Raw genomic sequence first — 23,636 nt, 5'->3', positions numbered from 1 at the left:
GAGGCCTAAAATGTCCCTGGACACGTCCAAAAAGCCATTTTGATTATCGGCTCTTGGACAACCTTCCTTTTAGATCATCCAAGTACCGACTTGGGCGGATTTTTAGACATATTTTAGTTTTGATTATGAGCCCCACACTGTTTAAAATTCTCAGCAAGAAAATGTTTTATATATAAAATTCATCAGTTTCAATTGTTTTCTTCTTCAAAAATGCTTGTGTGATCTTGTGCCAATACTTCTCATACAGCTATAACCATTCCAAACATCAGATTGCACTACATTTTTCAATTATCCTGTTGTTCACTTGTTTGTGCTGTCTTTGAAGAACTGAAATTGGCCCTTAGACATTCTCCTTGTGTTTTATGTCTCTTACAGTAGCTTTTCCAAATTCATGATCAAATGCTGAGGTGGTTACTTAAAATATTGTGAAATTCTCCTTTCATCAGTTGAAATAGTTTATCTCCTTTTTAGAATTCTCTCCCTCCTCAACGCGAGTTTCAGATATCTTCATCAGGAGGAGGAATGTCGATTAGCAACTCCTCAAACCTTCTTCAACTGCCAAAAAACGCCCACAGTGGCTTATTCTCCTTACTGTATTTTTGATATTTGTTATATTGAGGCACAGATTAGAATATTCCCTTATTGTATATTATTGGTTGTAAGTATGAAAAATAACATTGTTCTGTTTCAGTGTATGAGCTGTATGTTAGTTCTTTATAATGTTGAAGTGTGGGGTCACATGATGTACTCGTCCTAGCTAGACGTGTGCTACTGGGCTCCGCGGCCACTCACCGAATACCGGCTAAATTTCTGCCCTTTCTGCCTGATATCTAGGGGTGAAACACTACCCTGAGGTGCCGGCAAGAGTGCTTCCATCAGCGATACAGGCTTGAAGCTGTGGGACGGAGATATGCTGGTAAAAATCCCGAAAGTGGTGAAAGGCAAGTTCCTTATGCCGGACTCCAAGATGATGTCGGCCTATGTCAGATCCTTCCAATGTTGGTGAATGGGCCCAAGAAATCTCCCGCCTGGTCACCACTGCACTTGAAGACAGGCTAAACAAATTGCAATCGGCAGTTGATGGGATTAATTAAAAATTTAACGCCCATTCCCAGCGCCTTACAGAGGTTGATGCGCCATATATCGGGAAAATCGGCAACGCCATAACAATTTCCAAGTGGTGGGACTCTCGGAGTTGGTTACTGAAATGTATGACTTCTTTCGCATTTGGCTACCAGATCATCTAGGGCTGTTCTCCTCCACCACGACATTTGTTTGTGAACGGGCGCACTGGATTGGCGCCAAATCACAGGAGTCAGCTAAGCCAAGGACCATCATCGCCCGCTATGTGAACTGGCATGAGAAGGAATCCCTACTCCGAGCATATCAGCAGGCTGCTGCCTTGGAATATGAAGGATGGAAAGTGCTTCTATTCAATGATTACTCCATAAAGATGGCCATGGAGAGGCGCGCTATGGCCCCAATATGCACATCCCTCCATTAGAAGGGGGTGCGCTTCGTGCTTGTGTTCCCGGCTAGTCTGTACATCTGGTGGGCGGGTAAGGTGCTTCTTCTTCAGGATCTAGAGGCAGTGCAACATTTTTTGGACTCCCTAAATATTCCCGAGCAGGGTCAGCAGCCTGGCAGTAGGGAGGAGGGCAGTGGATTAACTTCCTGGCAGTGGATAACACGAAACCTGCTCCAGCTGATTTTATGGACTATGCCACTGGAAGAATCGGGTATGTGCTCTGTGGACTGGCAGGTGATATCTGTTCTGCGGTGGGCTGGTGCCCTAAACCTTTTCTTTTGATTCTTTGTACTCTGCTGCATGATATGGCACTTTTTTTGCTGCAGTGCGCAGCCTTTGATGTACCACTGGACTCTGTGTACTTTGCAATACCGTTTTGAGGGAGTTGTTTTTCTCCATAGGAGTACCTATTAACCTGCTGGGGTATCGCAGTTGAACATCTGGCCGCGGAGGCCCGAGATCCTACATCTGTTTGCTGAAATTGAGCTGTTTGGTTTTTGTTTTACTATGGTTTCTGTATTATTGGGGATACCTGAGGGAAGGAATCTCTTGGGGAGGAGGATGAAGGCGGGGGGAGGGATTGGGTGGGAGGGGTATAAGTCGGGGTGTGAGTGAGAGGTGTTTGAGGTATAGCTGTTGGGGGGGGGGAGATCTGATTGGTGTGGGTGGTGTGTTTGGGTAACTGCCTGTCTGCTAGTGCTGGTTAATCACCTTTGTGTGATCGGTTGGAGGACCTATAAGAGAGCAGGGAGGTTTCCTGTTCTACTGTGAATTTGTTGTGAATTGGGAGGGCTTGGCTGGGGGGATCTCTCTCTATGATGTTACATATCTACACTCTACTGTTTCTATCTGTGTCAGCTTGAATACTAATGGTTAAGCTGAAATTATCTTACTGGAATGTAGATGGGATAAACTCTCCAAAAAAACCGCAAGAAACTCTTCAACTGGTTTAAGAAGGAGAAAATAGATATTGCATTCCTCCAAGAAACACACCTCTCTGGCCCAGAGCATCAAAAACTTTGCCAGGAGTGGGTAGGGGAGGTGTGTTTCAACAGTTACATGTCAAAACCGTGTGGGACTAAAGCGCGCCGACAATCCTGTGTAGGAGTTATGCATGCCACGTTCAAACACTTGTTACCGCTCTGAGGGAGTGTGTGTGTGGGAACCCCCCCCCAACTAAACTGACAAGTGTTTGTGCTTCCGTTAACCCCCCCTCCCCCACTACACTGAAAACTGCTGTTTTCCTTAGTTTTTTGGGGTATTCAGTAGTTTTCAATGTAGTAGGGGTTCGCCATCCCACCCCCAACGGAAGCACGAACACTTGTCAGTTTACTTGGGGGTTCCCCCCACACATCCCCCTCAGAGCGCTAACATCAACTGTTTGAAAGCGGCGCACATAAGTCCTGCGTGGGATTTTCGGCGCAGGATTGTCGGCGCGCTTTTGTTACGGTACAGTTTCTCCACTTATAGCAGCAGTAAACATGTGGTTGCTATTTTAGTTTATAATGTTGAAGTGTTTGGAGCAGGCTGACTTCCTATTAATTGGATTTGGAGTGTCTTTCTGCTTTTGAATGTTGCTCTCATGACACAATTAGACATTGCAACATGCTCCCATCTAAGTGTCTGTCTTTCATTTTGGTTTGGTTTTGCTGTTATTAGAATCACCAGGAGCTTCCAACCTGAAGATCTCTCGCATGGATAAGACCGCAGGGTCTGTGCGGGGAGGAGATGAAGTGTACCTGCTCTGTGATAAGGTACAGAAAGGTGAGAATTGACCCTACTATAGACTTGGAATACAATCTGAGAATCTTAAATTCAAATCCGAGCCCCACAGCTTCCTGCTTTACCTTGGGCTTAATGCTTCCTCTCTTAGGTTTCAATTTGTCCCAGCTACCCCTTCAGTAGCAGTAGCGTTTACATCCATCCTTTTCCTCTTTCAGAGTTGTCAGGGAGACCAGGCTTCAGAATATAGTTAGACTTGTACTTCTTTTTTATTTATTTATAAATTTCAAATTAATTTATTTATTTATAAATTTCAAATTAATAATTCAAGTATCCACTTGTACAGAAAGTTGAAGAAAAACAAACAACTAAAACACAACTTGCGCGCCTGGAACACCTGTCGCACTGTTGTTTCAAATACAAATTTATATAAGGAAAATAAAGACTTAGCTCAACTTCAGCTCAAGTCCTCAAATTTGATCCAAGATTAAATTGCGAATATACACAAAGTAGTACAAAACATCATAAAGGAAATAAGATCGCTTGACTAAGATCCCTTAATATTGAAATTGCACTCAAACTTCCCCTTTATCCATTTGAGTTCCTGCCAAGAAGGCTTTCTGTTGAAGAGGTTCAGAGAAAACATATTTTTTTCATACGATAATGTATTATGCATTTACATGGGTGACGAAGAAAAAGGGTCCCTCCAAGAGAGATAACCCCTGGCTTTAACATAAGAAATTCACGTCTCCTCTTCTGTGTATCCCGTGCCAGATCTGGAAACATCAATATTTTATGACCAAGAAAATCTAGACTTGTACTTCTGAGCTTTGTAACTAGAACAACAAATTTTAGGCTATAACCGATAAACAGAGATAAAACACCCCTGGTGTGAAAAAAAAAAGTTAAAATGAACGCGTGGAGAGGCTTAATCGAAAGTGTGCCTAAGTCTGAGGTTGGACGTTTTGTGCAAGATGTCCACAAACCCAGTAGGAAAAATGTCCATTTTCAAAGCTGCCAAAAGTCTATCTATTAAAAAAGAGCCAGGTATAAGTTTTGGTCCTTAGGACGTCTACCTTTTTTGCCTACTTCCAAAAATAAAAATGTCCATGTGAAAAACGTACAAAAGCAAGTTTTCTAGACGTACCTATCAACAACCTTGTCTGATCGTGGCAGAAGGAATCCCCATCTGCTGAGCTGGTTTTGGGGATTCCTGGCAGCTTAGCTGATGGGGATTCCCCCTGCCAGGATCAGCTGAGCCGCAGAGCCTTACACCCCTCCCTCTGAAATCCCCAACATCCCCCTGTCATAACGGACCTCCTGTGGGGGGGAGGAGTAATTGGTACCCCCAGTCATTTTGAAATGTTGACATCTATGCTATGGGAGGTTTTCATGCCCCCTCATGTAAGTGCTATATACACCCTTGAACGTACAAAAGGGATTGATGCCTTACAGTGCAGCATCTCATCACTTCCTATTTAAGCTGTCTCACTCTTCTGCACTAGTGTAGCACTATCATTTCTTGCTGTTTACCTTGCTGGTTAATGTTGCGTACTCCTGTTCCTCAGGGCATGGACCACAGTAGGAACCTTTACCTGGTAATGTCTCAGGCCCTTCTGGGTTGTTCCAAGTGAATGTGTATCCATAGCAACTCTCAGAGCATTCTTGAGGATAATGCTGTCATACGTCAGACGTCCACACTCTCCTCCTCCTCCTCCTCTACCACTCATGCTACTGATTCCATGACTTACGCCTTTCTTTTCAATGCTGCGACTCCCCTGTTTATTTCCTCTGCTGCTGATATAGTGATCATCTTCTCTCTTACTCTGGACACCAGCTCCCCCATTCCTGGCTCGGTAGCAAGTTCAGTGACTCTCTCTCTTTCTGTCTGCAGATGACATTGAGGTGAGGTTTTATGAAGATGATGAAAATGGTTGGCAGGCATTCGGTGACTTTTCACCAACAGATGTTCACAAGCAGGTAAAACACTCGACTGGGGTCCTCCTTAAGTCAGTAGGTTAACAGTTGTAGGTGAGAGGCTGCAGTTACTGGTAAAATGCTGAATCAAATGGACAGGTTATAATAGTGTGAGTATTTAATATTGGGCTCAGAGGTAAGAGTAGAGTACTGAAATGATGGGTTGGGGCTAGGAGGAGGTCATCTGTCGGATCTTTGACATTGCTTTACCTCAGATTATCTCCTGATACTGAGCTTTGTGTTTTTTTGCAGCGGGCAGACAGGCATTCCCTGTGCACATTCTTTCTTGTATTGCATTATGGTGAGGCTATGGTTGTACTAGGGGCTGGTGATATGTAACGTGTCTTTTGCTCTTTTTTGCAGTATGCCATTGTCTTCCGGACACCACCATATCACAAGAAGGAGATTGATCGGCCTGTCAATGTATTCCTGCAGCTGAAGCGGAAACGAGGCGGGGATGTTAGTGATGCAAAACAATTTACCTATTACCCACTGGAGCCAGGTAAAGCTCATGTGCCACAAGGCACTCGTCCTAGTGTGTACAGCACACCTACACTTGCCACCTGCAGGAGGCGCTGCCCCTAATGCCTGCACTTTCTCTTGCCCCCACAGATAAAGAGGAGGTGGAGAGGAAGAGGAAGAAGTTTCTGCCAAACTTCCATCACCACTTTGGCAGTGGGTCACCCATGGGGGGTGCAGGTGGTGGCGCTGGAGGCTATGGATTGAGCGGAGGTAAGTGCCATAGGGTATTAACCTTTTCCTATTGTGTGTCCCGGATGACGGGACATTCCAAAAATGACATAGACAGTGGATAAACAGTCTGTATGGACTAATAAAGAGCCAAGGACACAAAATATTTGAATTTACAGACTTATGACTTATTTACATTATGTTTACAATAGCCGTAAATGATAACGGTGAATAATACAAAACTTTGCTAAAATAATTACGATTGGAACCAGCGTAATGTAAAATTTATTACGATTGGAAAAGGTTAAGCAAACACCCAACGAGAGGTAGGGTGGGGGGAGTGGATTTAATATGAATAAGGGATTGTAAGAGCAATCCCTACTATCGACTATTGTATTGGCTACTGGTGGAAGCATGAGTAATATTTAAATTCTCTTGTATTTGCTTTAAGCTGGTTTGGGGACTGGCCCCAATCTACCTTTTATCCCATTTCGTACTAGGAATTGCATTTTATTCACCTATCACAAAATTACCGGCTGCAGATATAGATTTTTTTTGAACAGGACTCTTGCATTTCAAGCAAGTAAGCAACAGTTCTGGTTGGGTAGTTACATTAGTGGAGCCATGTTGTCCTATGGCGCATTTCGAAAAGAAATTAAGACTGTACTGTTTGATAAATTCATGTCTTAACTGAAGCTTTATTGATAACAAAAATTTTACATTGTGTATATATAGGAAACATGTTGTTGTATTTTTTTTAACTATTTGTATTTCGCTGATTGTCCAGCTCTCTTCTGTGTAAACCGCCTGGAAATCGTTTCATTGAGGCGGTATAGAAGAACAAAGTTATGTTATGTTATGTTATGTAAAGATCCACCACACCAGAGGCATAAATACTTTCAAGTTAATATGGGAGATGGGGGAAGGGATATAAATACTGAGCAAAAGATGGAAGGGGTGATAATTTAAATATTGGTTGATAATAATTATTGCGCTGTTTAGATTTGACAGAAATGTATATTATTTCTCGCTGAATGTCACCAAAAAAGAGAATTAAATTAAGTACATGCACAAATGGCACCCCTTCCCCCCCAAAAAAACAAAGAGCTGTTAGCCCAGACACCCTGGAGATTTCAGTCTGGTTTTAATATCCCAGCCATCACCATAAAAATTTTCATTCAGGAGCCTCATACTATATTCCTTCTTCAACCTAGCATGCATGCCTCCCAGGTCTGGCTGCTGTGTGTTCCCATTGTCTAATGATTAAGATGCATTGTCCCTCTTTTCCACCTCTCAGTACCATCCTGGAAGTCCTTTTGTAGACTCGTGATGGCAGAGCAAGTCTTGTAGCCTTTCTGGTCCTGGGGCAAATTAATCTTAAGCTGGAATCTTGTAAATGGTTAACAAAACCAAACCCAGAGGTACAGTTTCAGATGTGACTGTTGAGGTGTGAGAATGCAGCTTTTGCATTCATAGGATATTATGAGGTGGGAATTCATAGTAGCACAGAGGAGGTGACAGAGAGACTGATATGGTCCATCCACTCTGCCCAGTTGTGTTGCCTTTTTTGCATTTGGGGGGGTTTCTGCCTGCCACAAAGTATAGGTTACTTTCCCCATTCTTTGTTTGTTTTAGGGGTTTTATGCCTGGTGCTCAATGCAGGTTACTTTCCCCGTGTCTATTTTTATTTTGGAGAGGCTCTACCTGTTGTGCCTTGCAGGTTACTTTCCCCACAACAGTCATTTCAGAGCTTGTTTTGAGTTGAGGTGCTCCTTGCTTGATTTTCCATCCTCTTGTCCTATAGGCATCCACTGTGTTTATCCCACATCATTTTTGCTTCCACCACTCCTTTTGGGAGGACATTTTAGGCTTCCAGCACTGTTTGAGGTTGCTTCTGATTCTGCCTCCCAGAAGTTTTTCCTTATTTGGAAAAGGCTTGTTTGTTCAGTAGTTCCTTTCAAGCAAGTAAAGGTCTGTATCATACCCCACTCCTTCTGTGGGATCATCATATTTAGGAGTTCCAGTTTCTTCTCATATCATCTTTGACAGAGGCCTCATACTCAGTTGGGGTTTGCTTTAGTTTTAGATGTCTTCTATTTTTTCATTCAGAGAATAGTTATGCTCTGGAACACATTGCCAGAGGATGTGGTAATGATGGTTAATGTAACTGGTTTTAATAAAAGGTTTGGACAAGTTCCTGGAGGAAATATCCATAGTCTACTATTGAGGCAGATATGGGGGGAGCCTCTGTTTGTTCTATATTGGTAGCATGGAATGTTGCTACTATTTGGGTTTTTGCCAGGTACTTGTGACCTGTATTGACCACTGTGAAGATGGGATATTGGACTAGATGGGCCATTGGTCTGACCCAATAAGGCTATTCTTCTGTTCTTATGTCCCTGGAATACCCACAAATTAGCCACCAGCTTTGGTGCAAATTCAACACAAATATTCAGCAGCACTCACTAGTTAAGTGCCCCTGAATATTCACAGTTAGTTATGGACAAATAATTTAAGCCTCTCCTGCCTGCTTAAATCACTTTGACTATCAGCCAGGTAAATTATAGAATGATATATGTTTGTCATAAATCATATGGGGAAGCATTTAAGAGACTTTAATATCTATACTCTGGAGGAAAGACAGGAGAGAGGGGATATGATAGAGAGGTTTAAATATCTCTGTGGTGTTGATGTACAGGAAGGGAGTCTTTTTCAAATGAAGGAAAACTCCGGAAAGGTAGGGCATAGGATGAAGTTAAGAGGTTCAGAAGTAATGTAAGAAAATACTTCTTCACAGAAAGGGTGGTAGATACGTGGAATAGTCTCCCAGTGGAGGTGGTAGAGACAAAGACTGTATTTGAATTAAAGATAGTGTGGGACAGGCACATGAGATCTCTTAGGGAGAGGAGGAGATAGTGGATGTTGTGGATGAGCAGACTGTATGGGCCATTTGGCTTTGATCTGCCGTCATGTTTATGTGTTTCTATACATATATCTCCGGCATTTAAGTGCAGACACATGGTCTATGACTGGTAGAAGTGTTGGCACCTAAAATATAGGCATGAATATACCTAGTTACATTAGTATTCTACAAAGGAAGCTAGACGCCTACTTTTCTTTATTGAATAAGTGGTACATAGGTACACTATTATAGAAATACCCCCCCACCCCCACCACATGTTCTGTATGTTTATGTCTATTAATTATTTTATATACTACCTTTCAGGCAGGCTGGTCAAACTGGTTTACTTAAGCAATCTATAAAATAGAGTGGAAAGTCATAGAGAAACCAGCAAAGAGGAGAAAGGCGAACACAGAGAGGAAAGAGAGAAATTCTGTGGTTAGATGTGAAAAGAACTATGCCCGTACTCAACCCAGGACCCCCTGGCTAGTAATCTTCAGACATTAGGATTCTGTGTCTTTTCCCTTTTTGTTGCTTAAGGCCCTTCTTTTTCTGCGTGGGACTTTATGGCGGGGTCATGTGGAATTTCTTATTTTGCTTTGTGACTTACAGGAGGAAATCAAAACTTCCAGTTCTCCAATGCAAATGGTCTGTATGCACTCGGGGCACATTCCATGGTGTCCTACGCAGGAGGGCCGCAGATGACTGGAGACACTCAGCCCCAGGAGCCTGGCGAGAGAGCTGAACAGCCCCAGCCTGCAGAGAGAGAGGAAAAGATTAAAAATGAAGATACCCCACTAGAAAGCTGCAAAGAGAGACTGCAGGAGCCACCGTACCAGCAAGTGTTGCGCCATGGTATGGTCCAAATTAGTTATGAGTTAGAAGATTGGTGGGGGAGGGGGATCAGCAAGGACAGGACTCAGAATATGGGATGAAGAGCACAAACAAGCTGTTGTCTTAGGTCTGGGATTTCAATACTCGGTAAAATCTTGCATCACTTATGTGTGCCAGGAACCTGGGAATGAGAGAACCCTGAGAAAATTTGTTCTGAGTTCCTGTGAATTGGTGATGGTAATGGATGAGGGTGTGGAAAATAGGGAAGGGATGCCAGTGATAAACTATGATATTGGCAGTACACAGAGGAAGCAAAGAGCTTATGATTTAAGGACGTAAGGGAGATGATGTGGGTGAAGTTGCTGAAAGAGAATGTTGACATTGGATAGATGTAGGAGATAGGATTAAGGTAACAAGATGGGAATGAATGAGTGGGTGGGGGCCTGTTGGGTAATACACTGTTTTCAGGATTGGGGTAACAAGATGGGAATGAATGAGTGGATGGGGGCCTGTTGGGTAATACAGTTTTTTCAGGATTAGGGTAACAAGATGGGAATGAATGAGTGGATGGAGGCCTGTTGGGTAATACACTGTTTTCAGGATTAGGGTAACAAGATGGGAATGAATGAGTGGATGGGGGCCTGTTGGGTAATACACTGTTTTCAGGATTAGGGTAACAAGATGGGAATGAATGAGTGGATGGGAGCCTGTTAATACACTGTTTTCAGGATTAGGGTAACAAGATGGGAATGAATGAGTGGATGGGGGCCTGTTGGGTAATACAGTGTTTTCAGGATTAGGGTAACAAGATGGGAATAAATGAGTGGATGGGGGCCTGTTGGGTAATACAGTGTTTTCAGGATTAGGGTAACAAGATGGGAATGAATGAGTGGATGGGGACCTGTTGGGTAATACATGGTTTTCAGGATTAGAGTAACAAGATGGGAATGAATGAGTGGATGGGGGTCTGTTGGGTAATACACTGTTTTCAGGATTAGGGTAACAAGATGGGAATGAATGAGTGGATGGGGGTCTGTTGGGTAATACACTGTTTTCAGGATTAGGGTAACAAGATGGGAATGAATGAGTGGATGGGAGCCTGTTGGGTAATACACTGTTTTCAGGATTAGGGTAACAAGATGGGAATGAATGAGTGGATGGGAGCCTGTTGGGTAATACACTGTTTTCAGGATTAGGATAACAAGATGGGAATGAATGAGTGGATGGGGGTCTGTTGGGTAATACACTGTTTTCAGGATTAGGGTAACAAGATGGGAATGAATGAGTGGATGGGGGTCTGTTGGGTAATACACTGTTTTCAGGATTAGGATAACAAGATGGGAATGAATGAGTGGATGGGGGTCTGTTGGGTAATACACTGTTTTCTCTTTCCCAGCTTCGCTCTGTAATATGAGAGCCCAGATGATGGTTCAGCGCACAGCAAGGGCCCTGCTAGATTACTCCATCACCTCAGACCCGCGTATGTTGCTGGCTTGCCAGAGGCACCTAACGACGATTAAGGATGAGAATGGAGACACGTAAGTTCACCGAATTGATCTGAAAGCTGTCTTAATATCTTCAAGAGTCAGCATAAAGAATATCTGGATCTCTCGAATTAGTGCATAAGATTTGTTAAAGACCCTGAATCAAAGGTAATTAGGTTTTTAGGGCCTGACCCAAAGGCTCTCTGTATCCTTTTAGAAGGTCTAAGCCGAAGATACTGCCACCAAGTTTTCATTCAACATATTCACCTAGGGGACTTTTACTAAGTTGTGGTGTGCCCTTGCACAGATTTTTTTCCATGCACTAATGCATTTTTACCGCAAAATGGCCAATTTTCTATTTTTTTTAAAATTACAATTACTATGTGAGCACTTACCGCCACCTATTTAGTGTAAGATTGCTCTTTGATGCATTCCCCTCAACCCCCCCCATACATACAAAAAAGGAAATATTTTATACCACATGGACCAATTCAGTACTTTCCCAGTAACTCAAATAGCATCTGTTTTTTAAAAAACTAAAATAACATGGTCATCCAAATCAGAGGCCAAACTTAAGTCCAGTTGTTTCAGCAGCACTGCTTTCCATTTATCCAGTATAAGTTGTAGTTCAGTAATTAGAAATATAGGGGGCAATCCAGTAAAGGGTGCCAAACGTTAGACCCCCCTAGATGCGGTGCGTTAAGCTCATATTCTATAACAGTTGGTCCAGAGGGAAGGGTACTAAAATGGTGTGTGGTCTTCGTGATAAGGTGAATGGAGCCAGACTTAAAGATCTCAATCTGTATACTATGGAGGAAAGGCGGGAGAGGGGAGATATGATAGAGATGTTTAAATACCTACGTAATGTAAATGCGCATGAGTTGAGTCTCTTTCATTTGAAAGGAAACTCTGCAATGAGAGGGCATAGGATGAAGTTAAGAGGTGATAGGCTCCGGAGTAGAGAGTTGCGCGGGGACAGAAATCCCACCCGTCCCCGTGAAGACTCCCACCCGTCCCCACCCGTCCCCGCGAGGAATCCCTCCGTCCCCACCCGTCCCCGCGAGGAATCCCCTCCGTCCCCGCCCGTCCCTGCAAGGAATCCCCTACGTCCCCGCCTGTCCCTATAAACTACAGAAATAGTTATTTCATTTAATTATGCTACTGAATTAAAGGCTCTGGTAGAAACCCATTTAAAAATAAGCAAAAAGACTTTATTAATTTGGAAATATTAATTGGGAAGAATACATACTTTGTAAACGGGTTTCTACCAGAACCTCTAATGTTTATAAATTTTTATCAACACAACTAATATACTACTTTATCCTTAAGCAAAAAAAAAAAAAATAATAATAATTTTTTTCCTACCTTTATTGCCTGGTTTCTGCTTTCTTCATGTTCTCATTCAATTCCTTCCATCCACTGCCTCTCTTCTCTCTGTGTCTTCCATTTGCTCTGTTACTGTGCCTCTCCCTTTCTCCCCCCTCCCAAATTGGTCTGGCACCCATCTTTTTCCCTCCGCTCCCCCCATAGTCTGGCACCTCTGTCTTCTTCCCTGCCAGCGTCTTCTTCCCATTCCCTCTTCCCCATTTCCTTTCAGTGTCCTTCTCCCCCACCATCTTCCCCATGTCCTGTCAGGCAGCATCCTTCTCCCCCTCTGCCTTCCCCATGTCCTTTCAGCGGCCTTCTCCCCCCTCTGTCTTCCCCATGTCCTTTCAGTGGCATTCTCCACCCCTTTGTCTTCCCCAGTGCTTTCAGGGTCCTTCCCCCCCCTTCCTCCCGTTTACCCCATGTCCTTTCAGCGTTCTTTTCCACCCCTTTGTCTTCCCCAGTGCTTTCAGCGGCCTTCTCCCCCCTTAAGCGTCTTTTCTTCTCCACTCCACCTTTCCTCCCTCCCTGCCTCCACCTTTGTGGCGCTTTTGCACCGGACCGACAACAGAACAGGCCCGGTCGGACAAATCTCCCTGTCCTGTAGCCGCGAATCTAAATTACCTTCTTACAGCAGCTGGAGTAGTGAAGCTGCTGTAAGAGGTAATTTAGATTCGCGGCTACAGGGCAGGGAGGTTTGTCGGCCGGGCCTGTTGTCGGTCGATCGGGGGACCTGACCGGCTGTGCACATTCTTCGGGGCGGACCGCCCCCTCCCCCCTCTTTCGTTCGCCATTGCCTTCTCCCTACCTGCCCTGCCGCACACAACCGACCGGAAGTCTTCCTGATGTCAGCGCTGACGTCGGAGGAAGGGAGGGCTTTGCTTAAGCCCTCCCTCCGACGTCAGCGCTGACATCGGGAAGATTTCCGTTCGGCTGTGTGCTGCGACAGGGCAGGTAAGGAGAAGGAGACTACCCTCGCGGCTCGAGTGCACTGCGATCCAACCCCGCAGGAACCCCGCGACCCTCGGAGGCGTCCCCACGGGATCCCCGCGACCCTAGGGGGCGTCCCCACGGGATCCCCGTGACTCAAAAGGGGAACCCGCGGGATCCCCGCGGGTCCCGCGGGATTCCCGTCATCCCCGTTCCCGTGCAGCTCTCTACTCCGGAGTAATCTGAGGAAATACTTTTTTACAGAAAGGGTGGTAGATGCATGGAACAGTCTCCCGGAAGAGGTGGTGGAAGCAGAGACTGTGTCTGAATTCAAGAGGGCCTGGGATAAGCACATGGGATCTCTCGAAGAGAGAAAGAGATAATGGTTACTGTGGATGGACAGACTAGATGGGCCATTTGGCCTTTATCTGCCGTCATGTTTCTAACACCAGATTCCATTATAGAATGCTACAGTTTCCATGCAAATGAATAATTAAGTTACATGAATAGGAATTCATATTTTGGGATCCTATTCAGCTACAACAATTTTTAAGTATCAGGGAAATGGAGAGAAAAACAAAACGGTTTAGCTTATTATTTTTGTTTGTTTGAGTTATTTAGGCTGATTTTTGAATCAGGAGAGAGATAAATAATCACCAGGAAAGACTGGCTCGTTTATTTGAGGGTTTTGTAAACCCTCTTATTTGAGCTTGATTTATTGATAAAGATACCTGATTTGTGAGGTAAATCCACCAATAATGTGGGCTAGATAGAACTATTGTTAGAGACTTTATCATTGCTTTTTGTGGTTTGTAAATCTGTTCTTATTATTCTTTGAGAATTGTATTATGAAAAATTGAATAAATTAAAAAAAAATAAAAATGCTGCAGTAAGACATAAACTTTAGCCCGAATACCAGTAAATTTAAATGTGTGCGCTACCAACCCTCTCTAATAGGATACATAAACAGAAAAGACTAGGTTGGTGTATTTCAATGTAAGAATCTTAACCGAAAAACCTCAGCCCCACCACTCCACCGCTATAATGATTTCTAAAGCGGGAGATTTCTGTGGTGCCTCATCATAGGTAATTCGTTATTCACTGCTGTGATTGTATTCATATAGATACTTTTTGTTCCTTTTTTTTACAATAAATAAAGTAGTATAAAAATGTGTAAGAGTGTATACTTAACTTCTATACACAGCTGAACCTGGGAGTCTGACCCGACATGTTTCGCACATTCCGTGCTGTCTCAAGGGTCTCCCGAGGTCGCCGTAGTCATCCGACTCGCAAATACAAAGTCTGTGAAAGGAACAAAAAGTATCTATATGAATACAATCACAGCAGTGAATAACGAATTACCTATGATGAGGCACCACAGAAATCTCCTGCTTTAGAAATCATTATAGCGGTGGAGTGGTGGGGCTGAGGTTTTTCGGTTAAGATTCTTACATTGAAATGCAGTAAGACATAAAGGCATGCCCACTTATGCCATGTCAATACCGGAAGTAACTGTGTGCACCTAAATGTGGCACTTTAGCACATAACTTACAGTATTCTGTAAGTTACATGCATTAGTGGGAGCCCATGCTCCTCTTGCTGTGCACACCCCCTTGCTAAAGCTATAGGAGATCAGTTAGTACCCAACTAGCACTTAACAGCATTCTTTAACTTGTGTGCAACTTGTCATTTGTTATAGCATAAGGGGGATACTATCCCATGGGGTGGTGATGGTACTGAGTAACGATTCTCTATCACATGTGCCCTCTTCTTACAGGCCTTTACACCTGGCGATCATTCATGAGCAGTTGGCAGTGATCCAGCAGCTGGTTCAGGTTATGGGCAGCATCCCAAGCCACCAGATCATCAACATGAGCAATCACCTGAGCCAGGTAACGCCTGAGGGAGGGGAAGGGATTGGTGGGTTGAGGCTATGTGATATCCTGTAGGGAGAGCCGTCCCTCTCTGCTGGGCTGGGAAACAAGAGCTGATTTTTTTGTATTAAATGTAAAATGAATGGATTAATATTGTGTAATTGTGTTGATTAGAGTATTCAGCTGGATCCAGATTTATCAGACAGGGTTGATCCAGTCCTAGGTTTCCCCATTTTATTCAGGGACTTGTAGTTTTGATTTTCCCATTGCATTTCCTAAGAAAAGCAAGCTTACAAATCCCAGCATGCACTGGGATAAGCCCAGGACTGGATCAACCCTGTTGGGCAAATCTGGATCCAGTTATTGACCATAGTGCTGATCTGCTATTATTAGGATTCAGTGGGGATCACTCTAATGCAAAAGCCCACATTATTGCTACTATTAATGTGGATTGCTTCACCGCTAAAGCTGGAGGTAATGACTGTGCTATAAAAGCATGTGATTGTGCATTTTTTATGCCCATTCATTGCTGCGCTCTAGTATGCTTTCTAAAGTGGAGAGCTACATGGAAATAGGGATTGTGATAATCCTGCAGAATGTGAGGAATTCCTGTGGGTATGGAAAAAGTTAGCATGGGAATCCAGTGAGGATGGGGAAAAATTGCTATGGGACCCTCATTGGTAGGGTTACCTTATGGCTCCAGAAAAAGGAGGATGGATTGAGATATCTGGGTTTTACTTCCATTGGTTTCAGTAGAAGTAAAGTCCAGATGTCTCAGTCAGTCTTTCTTTTTCAGGAGCCATTTGGTAACCCTACTAATGGGAGTGTAGTCAAAATCTCTGGTGACCCAAGAATGTGAGCCCACTGGGACAGATAGGGAGAAATATAAATACCTGAATGTAAACTACTTTGAATAGGAATGGTATATAAGAAATGTAAATAAATGAGGCTTGGAATGCATGGAGAAGTGACTGGAGCACTAGAATGAGGCTTGAGATGTACAGAGAGAGGCAGATGGAACACCACACTGAGGCTTGGAACATTCATTGATTGAATAGTGACTACCATCCAAAAAACCATGGGAGGCTGTTGGGGTTGGGAGGAAACAGAGGGCTGCGAGCAAGTAAATAATAGCATCAGCTTGCAGGTACGGGCAGGGCAGGATTAACCAATAGGCCAAGTAGGCACGTGCCTAGGGCCCGAAATGGTCAGGGGGGCCCGATGAAGGACAGCATCAACATTGTTTTTTCCAAATGGCGATGGGCCCTTCCAGCATCGATCGGCAACGCAGCCCCCCTCCCTCCCCCGATCGGCAACACGGGCCACCCTAATCGGCAACGTGGGCCCCCCCCCATTGACGGAAAATAAGACAAGCAAGCAACACAGGTAAGAAAGGCAACGGGAACTGTAATTTTGCAAGCGGTGCTGCTTGCCCAAAACTTCCCTCTGATGTAGCTTTCTGTTCCACCTGGACGCATGGTGGGGTGGGGCGGGGCAGGGGGCCCAGTGGACTTGTGTGCCTAGGGGCCCTCGATGAATTAATCCTGCCCTGGGTACAGGTAGGGATGGAGGAGAGTAATTGTGGGGTTGAAATGGTTCATAGAGGGTTCAGGTGAGGATAGGTTAGATTTCATTGGGGATGGGTGAAATTTCTGTCACACACAGAAAAATTTAGCAAGGGCTAGAGCAGGAACAATACAAAAAACTGAGGGGAGATATGATTGAAGTCTACAAAATCCTGAGTGGAGTAGAACTGGTAAAGTGGATCGATTTTTCACTCTGTCAAAAATTACAAAGACTAAGGGACACTCGAAGTTACAGGGAAATACTTTTAAAACCAATAGGAGGAAATTTTTTTTTCACTCAGAGCAATAGTTAAGCTCTGGAACATGTTGCCAGAGGTTGTGGTAAGAGCAGATAGCGTAGCTAGTTTTAAGAAAGGTTTGGATAATTTCCTGGAGGAAATGTCCATAGTCCATCATTGAGAAAGACATGGGGGGAAGCCACTGCTTGCCCTGGATCGGTAGCATGGAATGCTGTTACTCTTTGGGTTTTGGCCAGGTACTAGGGACCTGGATTGGCCACCTTGAGAACGGGCTACTGGGCTTGATGGACCATTGGTCTGACCCAGTAAAGCTATTCTTATGTTCTTAAAAACCAAAAGTTAAATTCTACTCTCTTCCAACGGAGTCAAAATCACTGCTCAGTGTGCATCAGAAACAGTGGAGAAAAAGACCTCAGTATTTACAGTGCCATACTCAATTCAAGCAATTGCCAAATAGTCGAGTGAGCATGCTTTAATCTTAGGTCAAAAAAACTCCACAGAACATGTACAAAAAATGTACCCAAAATGTACAACGCAAAACACAGGGGAAACAAATCCACAGGAAACAGAATAGTAGAAACAAGTGGAATTGTCCAATAAGAAAAGGTGCACAAAATAAAAGTGTCTTTTAACTCATCTGGTTAATCTGGTTATTCTTTATTCTTCCAAAAATACTCGACCCGACATGTACATGTTTCGGTCCTACGGCCTGCGTCAGGAGTCTTGGAGATCTTTGGGTATATATAACCACGAGTATGGACCACTTTAGAATACCGTAACAGCAAGTAGCGACACGACGGCGTTCTGACATAAACGGTATTCTAAAGTGGTCCATACTCGTGGTTATATATACCCAAAGATCTCCAAGACTCCTGACGCAGGCCGTAGGGCCGAAACATGTACATGTCGGGTCGAGTATTTTTGGAAGAATAAAGAATAACCAGATTACCCAGATGAGTTAAAAGACACTTTTATTTTGTGCACCTTTTCTTATTGGACAATTCCACTTGTTTCTACTACCCAAAATGTACAAAACAGTGATTTAAACACACTTAGGGGTCCTTATATTAAGGTGCGCTAATCGATTTAGCACACGCTAAATTCTAAGATGCCCATAGGATACAATGGATGCCAAAGCATTTAGCGCTTGCTAATCTTTAGCGCACGCTAAATTGGTTAGCACACCTTAATAAAAGGACCCCTTTTGGAACAAAACTCATTAAAGCCACAGTCTGTCAAGGTTTCCAAAAAAGTGCAGGTGTAGCGTAACATCAAAAACAAATAGTTCATGTGGAAACAATAGAGGCGTTTAATCGTACAGAGGAAGCCTCAGCTCACATGCCGATGTATTGTCCAGAAACTCCTATCAAGCCGCATTGGGGATTCTATTATTATGAGGAGCCAATAAATCAGCTTCACCCACACTGAAACTCCCTACAGGCATACCCTGATTTGCATAATGTGTCTTCGGTGGAAAATTCAAGAGTGAATCAACAGACGCAACTCCCTTGAAGACGCATTATGTGAAACAGGGTACGCATTCAGTGTGGGTGAATCTGTTGTGGAGTACGAAGTCTGCTGTGTGGAAGCAGAATTGATGTTGGAGCACTGGAAAGTTTTTTGTGCGGCTACAGTTGCTGTAAGGAAGACACTGAGATGCAGTCAGACGGGAGCACGTTTTGAGACAGAAGAGGAACCACATTAACTGGATTGAATTTGCTAAGCTAAGTGATTTTTCCTTTTTTTCTGTTACTGCATTTTGATGCGATTTGTTTACATTGATTTTTTTAAAACTGATTTATTGGCTCCTCTCCTTAACTCATACTAGAATCCCCGATGCGGCTTGATAGGAGTTTCTGGACAATACATCGGCATGTGAGCTGAGGCTTCCTCTGTACGATTAAACACCTCTAGTGTTTCCACGTGAACTGTTTGTTTTTGATGTTACGCTACACCCGCACTTTTTGGGAAACCATGAGAGATTGTGACTTTAATGAGTTTTGTTCCTAAAGTGTGTTTAAATCACTGTTTTGTACATTGGGGGTACATTTTTTGTACATGTTCAGTGGAGTTTTTTTGACCTATGATTAAGGAGTGCTCACTTGACTATTTGGCAATTGCTTGAATTGAACGTGGCACTGAATATACTGAGGTCTTTTTCTCCCCTATTTCTGATGTGCACTGAGCAGTGATTTTGACTCCTGTGGAAGAGAATGGAGTATAACTTTGGGTTTTTGAAATTTCTATCCCTATGCAACTCTCTGCTCCAAAGGTCACAAAAAACTGTGAAACCAGTATTCAAAAGATTTGTCTGCGGAGTTATCTGTTCAAATCCTAGATTTTTAACATATCCCCCCATCCCGTTGACGGGCAAGTTAGGTGTTCTAGCCCTGTCTGGTTAAAATTAATGAGATGACTTTGATCACTGCAGAAGGCTCTGCTAAGGTTGACTGGATAGTTTTATTTATTTAACTTCGGTCAGGTATATTCAGAAGCACTTTAACCAGATTAACTTTATTACCACAACTCACTGTCTTTCTTTTAGGTTGTAGTGAGCTAAACCCATGGCAGTAACACTTTGTAGCACACTTTAGTAAATTAGGGCTCCTTTTATCAAGCTGCGGTAGGCGGTTAACGCGCGGAATACCGCGCGTTCATCCACCTGCCACGCTAGTCGCTAATGCCTCCATTGACGAGGCGTTAGATTTTTGGTGTGCCGCAGGGGTTAGCGCGTGATGAAATGTCTGACGCGCTAACCCCCATAGCGCACCTTGATAAAAGGAGCCCTTAGTCTTTTAGTTTGAAGAGTGCTTGGAGGGAAGACATCCCTATAACTTGCATGGATATTTATTTTATAGAAATAGTATATACGTCGTTTGCCTCCAAACATGTTAAATGGAATAAACTTTTGGTAAAGTCTAGAATTTTTGAAAATGGCATTTTATGGATTCCTTTTGCATATTTGTTGCATGAAGGGGCTTTTTCTCTTTTCTTCATGTGTTCTGTTCTCACCTTTTTCCTAAGTCCCTGAACTCTCCTATCTTTATTTCTCTTTCTCCCTTCTACTTGATCCTTCTCCCTACTCCCTTAGTTGTTTATTCTTACCCTTCCTCTCATTGCCCCAGTTTCTTTCATCTTCTATCTCTCCTGCTTCCATGGCTCCTCTCTCTCTCTTACTCATATGCATAGTCCATCATCTTTTCACTGCCTACGTGTGTCTTTTTTTATGACATCCTCTCCTCTCCCCTCTCTGCCTTCTTGTCTTCTCTCTCCCACCCACAATTTCATTCTCTTGTGTTTCCCCAGACTCCGCTGCACCTGGGCGTGATCACCCAGCAGCCCAAGGTAGTGGCATTCCTGCTGCAGGCTGGGGCTGATCCCACCCTCCTAGACCGATTTGGGAACTCGGTTTTGCATCTAGCATTACATAGTGGGGATGAAGTGATGTTGCAAACCCTACTGGAGCATATGAACGCCTCTTCCTGTTATCTCCTTGACTTTCCAGATTATAATGGTAAGAGCTCATCCTTCTTGTTTGCATCTAATGGGAAACTATAGCTTTACCAGACCAAGGAAAAATAGCATTGACTCTTCTGTGCATTCTCTGTTTTTTTCCCCCCTCCCCTCTGGGGATTGATCACTGCAATAAATAGCAGAAAGGCTTGTTGCAGGTTTCTGGGTCTCGCTGCGTCTTTGTCAGGTAGAAACTGACGTTTCAGCCATCATGCTGTGGCTTTCATCAGGGTATGCTCTGAAGTCTGCTGTGTGACTTTGGAAATAATGGGTTCACTGACCTGACTGGAAACAGGACAATCCATCAATTTGAATTTTTGGCAGGAAAGTCAGTTGGTCAGAAATTTGAATTTTGCTGTGAAAGTCCATAGAATGGAAAAGTCTCTGGTAGATTTAAAGATGTTCTCCCTGTGGCACATACCCTGAAGAAAGCCACGTCGGTTTCTACCTAACAAAGACACAGCGAGACCCAGAAACCTGCAGAAAGCACAATGACAGCTGCGGAAACCCTGAGAGAACAGCAGAGAGGTTGTTAGAAAAAGGTGGCCCTCCATTTAGGAGCAGAGAGGGCCTTTTCCTGTGGTAATTAGAATGGCCACAAGATGAGATAGCATTGTAGTAAGAGGAGAGAGGTAACAACATGTCATTCCTCTGCTGCCTTCTGTAGGGTGCACCCCATTAATGGTTGGTTCTTCACTCTCCCCCAGGCCTGTTCCCCATTCACTGGGCTGTTAAGGTGAAGAGTGAGAGTTGCTTGGAGTTGTTGGTGAGGAAGGGTGCGGATGTGGATGTCTCAGAGCGGAAGAGTGGGCGCACAGCCCTGCACCTTGCCATTGAGGTGGAAAGCCTTCACATTGCTACCCTTCTTGTGAAAATGGTAAGAGGGACTGGGTATGGAGTCACTGCAATGAGGGTACTGGATAGCGTTTTCCTTCTTCACAACAAAATTGCCATTTCTAGTGGCATGTGATGCAATAACTGACAGGGAAGAATTTGGATTTTAGATTGGATTATTGACCTTGCCAGATCCAAGCTGAAGGGGAGTTATACATAGAAGTATGGCAATATTTTCCATGAAGCGTCACCTCTTCTTGTTAAAAGTTCCCAACTCAGATGTCATTGGCTGTGCTAGCAGAAGGGGATTTTAGTGCAGGGGTGGGCTTCCTCTTTGGAAGTGGCAAGGGAGGGTTGTCAGGGCTGCATGCTGAGGTCAAAGTTCAAAGCGTGGGTTACTGTCTTTCAGCTGGGGGCTGATGTCAATGCTCGAACGTTCGCAGGGAACACCCCTCTACACCTCGCTGCCAGCCTGGGCTCACCTGTACTCACCAAGATGCTTATCAAAGCAGGTAGTGTTACACCTCATAGCTTACAGCCTACATTGCTTTTTCTTCCTGTATCAGATTATCATCTTTGCTCTCCCTTTTAATTATATTTTTGTCTTTTGTTCACATTTTTTAATTTTTATCTTTTGTTCACATTTTTTCACAATTTGAACTGGTCTTTAACTGGAAAATCTGGTAGCAGTATTTCTTTGATCTTTCATTCTTATAATCTCTTTCTGCATATTTCTTCTTTTAAAAAAAATTCTTTTGGGTGTCTCTCTCTCTTTCCCACATCTCCCTCGTGGGTGCAGTTTGAAAGCATTGCCCCTTTCTTCCTTACCCGCAGGAGCAAACATTCTTTCTGAAAATGATGAACCCTTGCCAAGCTCGCCTTCTGACGCAAGCAGTGGATCAGATTCTGACTCGGATGAGCCGCTGGGCACCATGTCGGATGAGTCAGGTGAAGAGGACAGCAGTGGAGGCGCAGAATCCAACCCAAATGCCATGAGTGAGGAGAGGACGCATGAGAGCGCTGTGCAAAGGCATCACCCAGGGCACACGCCCCTGGACTTAACCCGAAGTCAAAAGGTAGTCTATTTACCGCAAGAGCAGTGGGTGTAATCTTTCCAGCATGGTCCCTGATATGCAAATTTAAATCAAACCAGGACCATGGTGTTTGAACTGACATTAGCATTATGCTAGAAAGGGAGATATGAGGAATCTTGGACACTGCTTGACAATAATCCTTTCCCCCCCCCAAAAAAAAAGAGGCATTCTGGTAACCCCTATCCTGGAAGAGTTCTTCATAGTCACAGCCAAAGCAAGGTATGTTTTATTGTAAACTTCTCAGTTAAAAGGAGGCTTGAAATAAGAAATAGAGCAGTGTATCGCAAACTGTTACCCTCATGAGATTTCAGGTGTGCCGCGACACACTGGCGAGGAGAGTCATCCACGCCAGCTGACTGCCTACAGGATGTGCGAGAGGCACATCCTGTAGGAAGTCAGCCAGCGCGGATGACTCTTCCCCCTGGCCTGCATCTCTCTTCCTCTCCCCGCACCTCCCGGATCCCTCCACTGAAGCGGGCCACGGCCAGATGGGCCTCCGTGCATGCGTGGATGCGCGTGCTGTCATCGCGTCAACGTCCGTGCACTTCCAGGTTCCTTCCTGCTGGGGTACTGGATTTAGTGTGCCGCCGGCCGGAAAGTTTGCAAGAAACTGAAATAGAGAAATATATTCTGCTGCTTATTTGTTTCCTTTGTTTATGTTTATTAAAAATCTTTATATATGTCTCAGTTTGCCAAATTCTAGGATCAAAGCGGTTAACAATAGGTTAATTGACAGCTCCCTATTTAACCATTTCACTCACTCATAATTTCATAAACTTCTATCACATTCCATCTCAGTTGTATTTTTTCAAAGCTGAAATGTCCGAACCTGTTTAACTTGTCTTCATAAGTGAGATGTTCCATCCCCTTTGTCATTTTTGTCACCTTTCTCTGAACCTTTCCTAGTTGCACAATATCCCTTTTGAGAAGGGACAAGGTTCTAGCCCTATATATAACAAGACAGTTGCTCTATAGGGCTAGAACTTGCTTTTACCTGTGAGGCAAAGTAGGCAGGATCAGGTAAGGGTAGATGACGACAACATAATTTTTAAAAATGACATACA

At 43.8% G+C, this 23,636-nt stretch overlaps 1 protein-coding gene across 2 annotated transcripts in view; it reads left to right on the top strand.

The window, feature by feature from the left end:
* NFKB2 (nuclear factor kappa B subunit 2) overlaps positions 1–23,636 on the top strand; it is a 122,563-nt gene that overhangs the window by 88,902 nt on the left and 10,025 nt on the right. For both annotated transcript variants that reach the window (XM_033941034.1, XM_033941033.1), the window contains 11 exons: positions 3,188–3,292; positions 5,145–5,230; positions 5,591–5,729; positions 5,840–5,959; positions 9,432–9,674; positions 11,050–11,191; positions 15,210–15,324; positions 20,438–20,645; positions 21,352–21,521; positions 21,888–21,990; positions 22,313–22,554. In XM_033941034.1, coding sequence (XP_033796925.1) covers positions 3,188–3,292; positions 5,145–5,230; positions 5,591–5,729; positions 5,840–5,959; positions 9,432–9,674; positions 11,050–11,191; positions 15,210–15,324; positions 20,438–20,645; positions 21,352–21,521; positions 21,888–21,990; positions 22,313–22,554 — 1,673 coding nt within the window. The remainder of the gene's footprint in view (positions 1–3,187; positions 3,293–5,144; positions 5,231–5,590; positions 5,730–5,839; positions 5,960–9,431; positions 9,675–11,049; positions 11,192–15,209; positions 15,325–20,437; positions 20,646–21,351; positions 21,522–21,887; positions 21,991–22,312; positions 22,555–23,636) is intronic.

Source organism: Geotrypetes seraphini, chromosome 4, assembly GCF_902459505.1.
Source record: "Geotrypetes seraphini chromosome 4, aGeoSer1.1, whole genome shotgun sequence".
In the NCBI taxonomy this organism is placed as follows: domain Eukaryota; kingdom Metazoa; phylum Chordata; class Amphibia; order Gymnophiona; family Dermophiidae; genus Geotrypetes; species Geotrypetes seraphini.
Note: the sequence above shows the minus strand (reverse complement) of the source record. Positions and strands in the feature narration are given on the sequence as shown.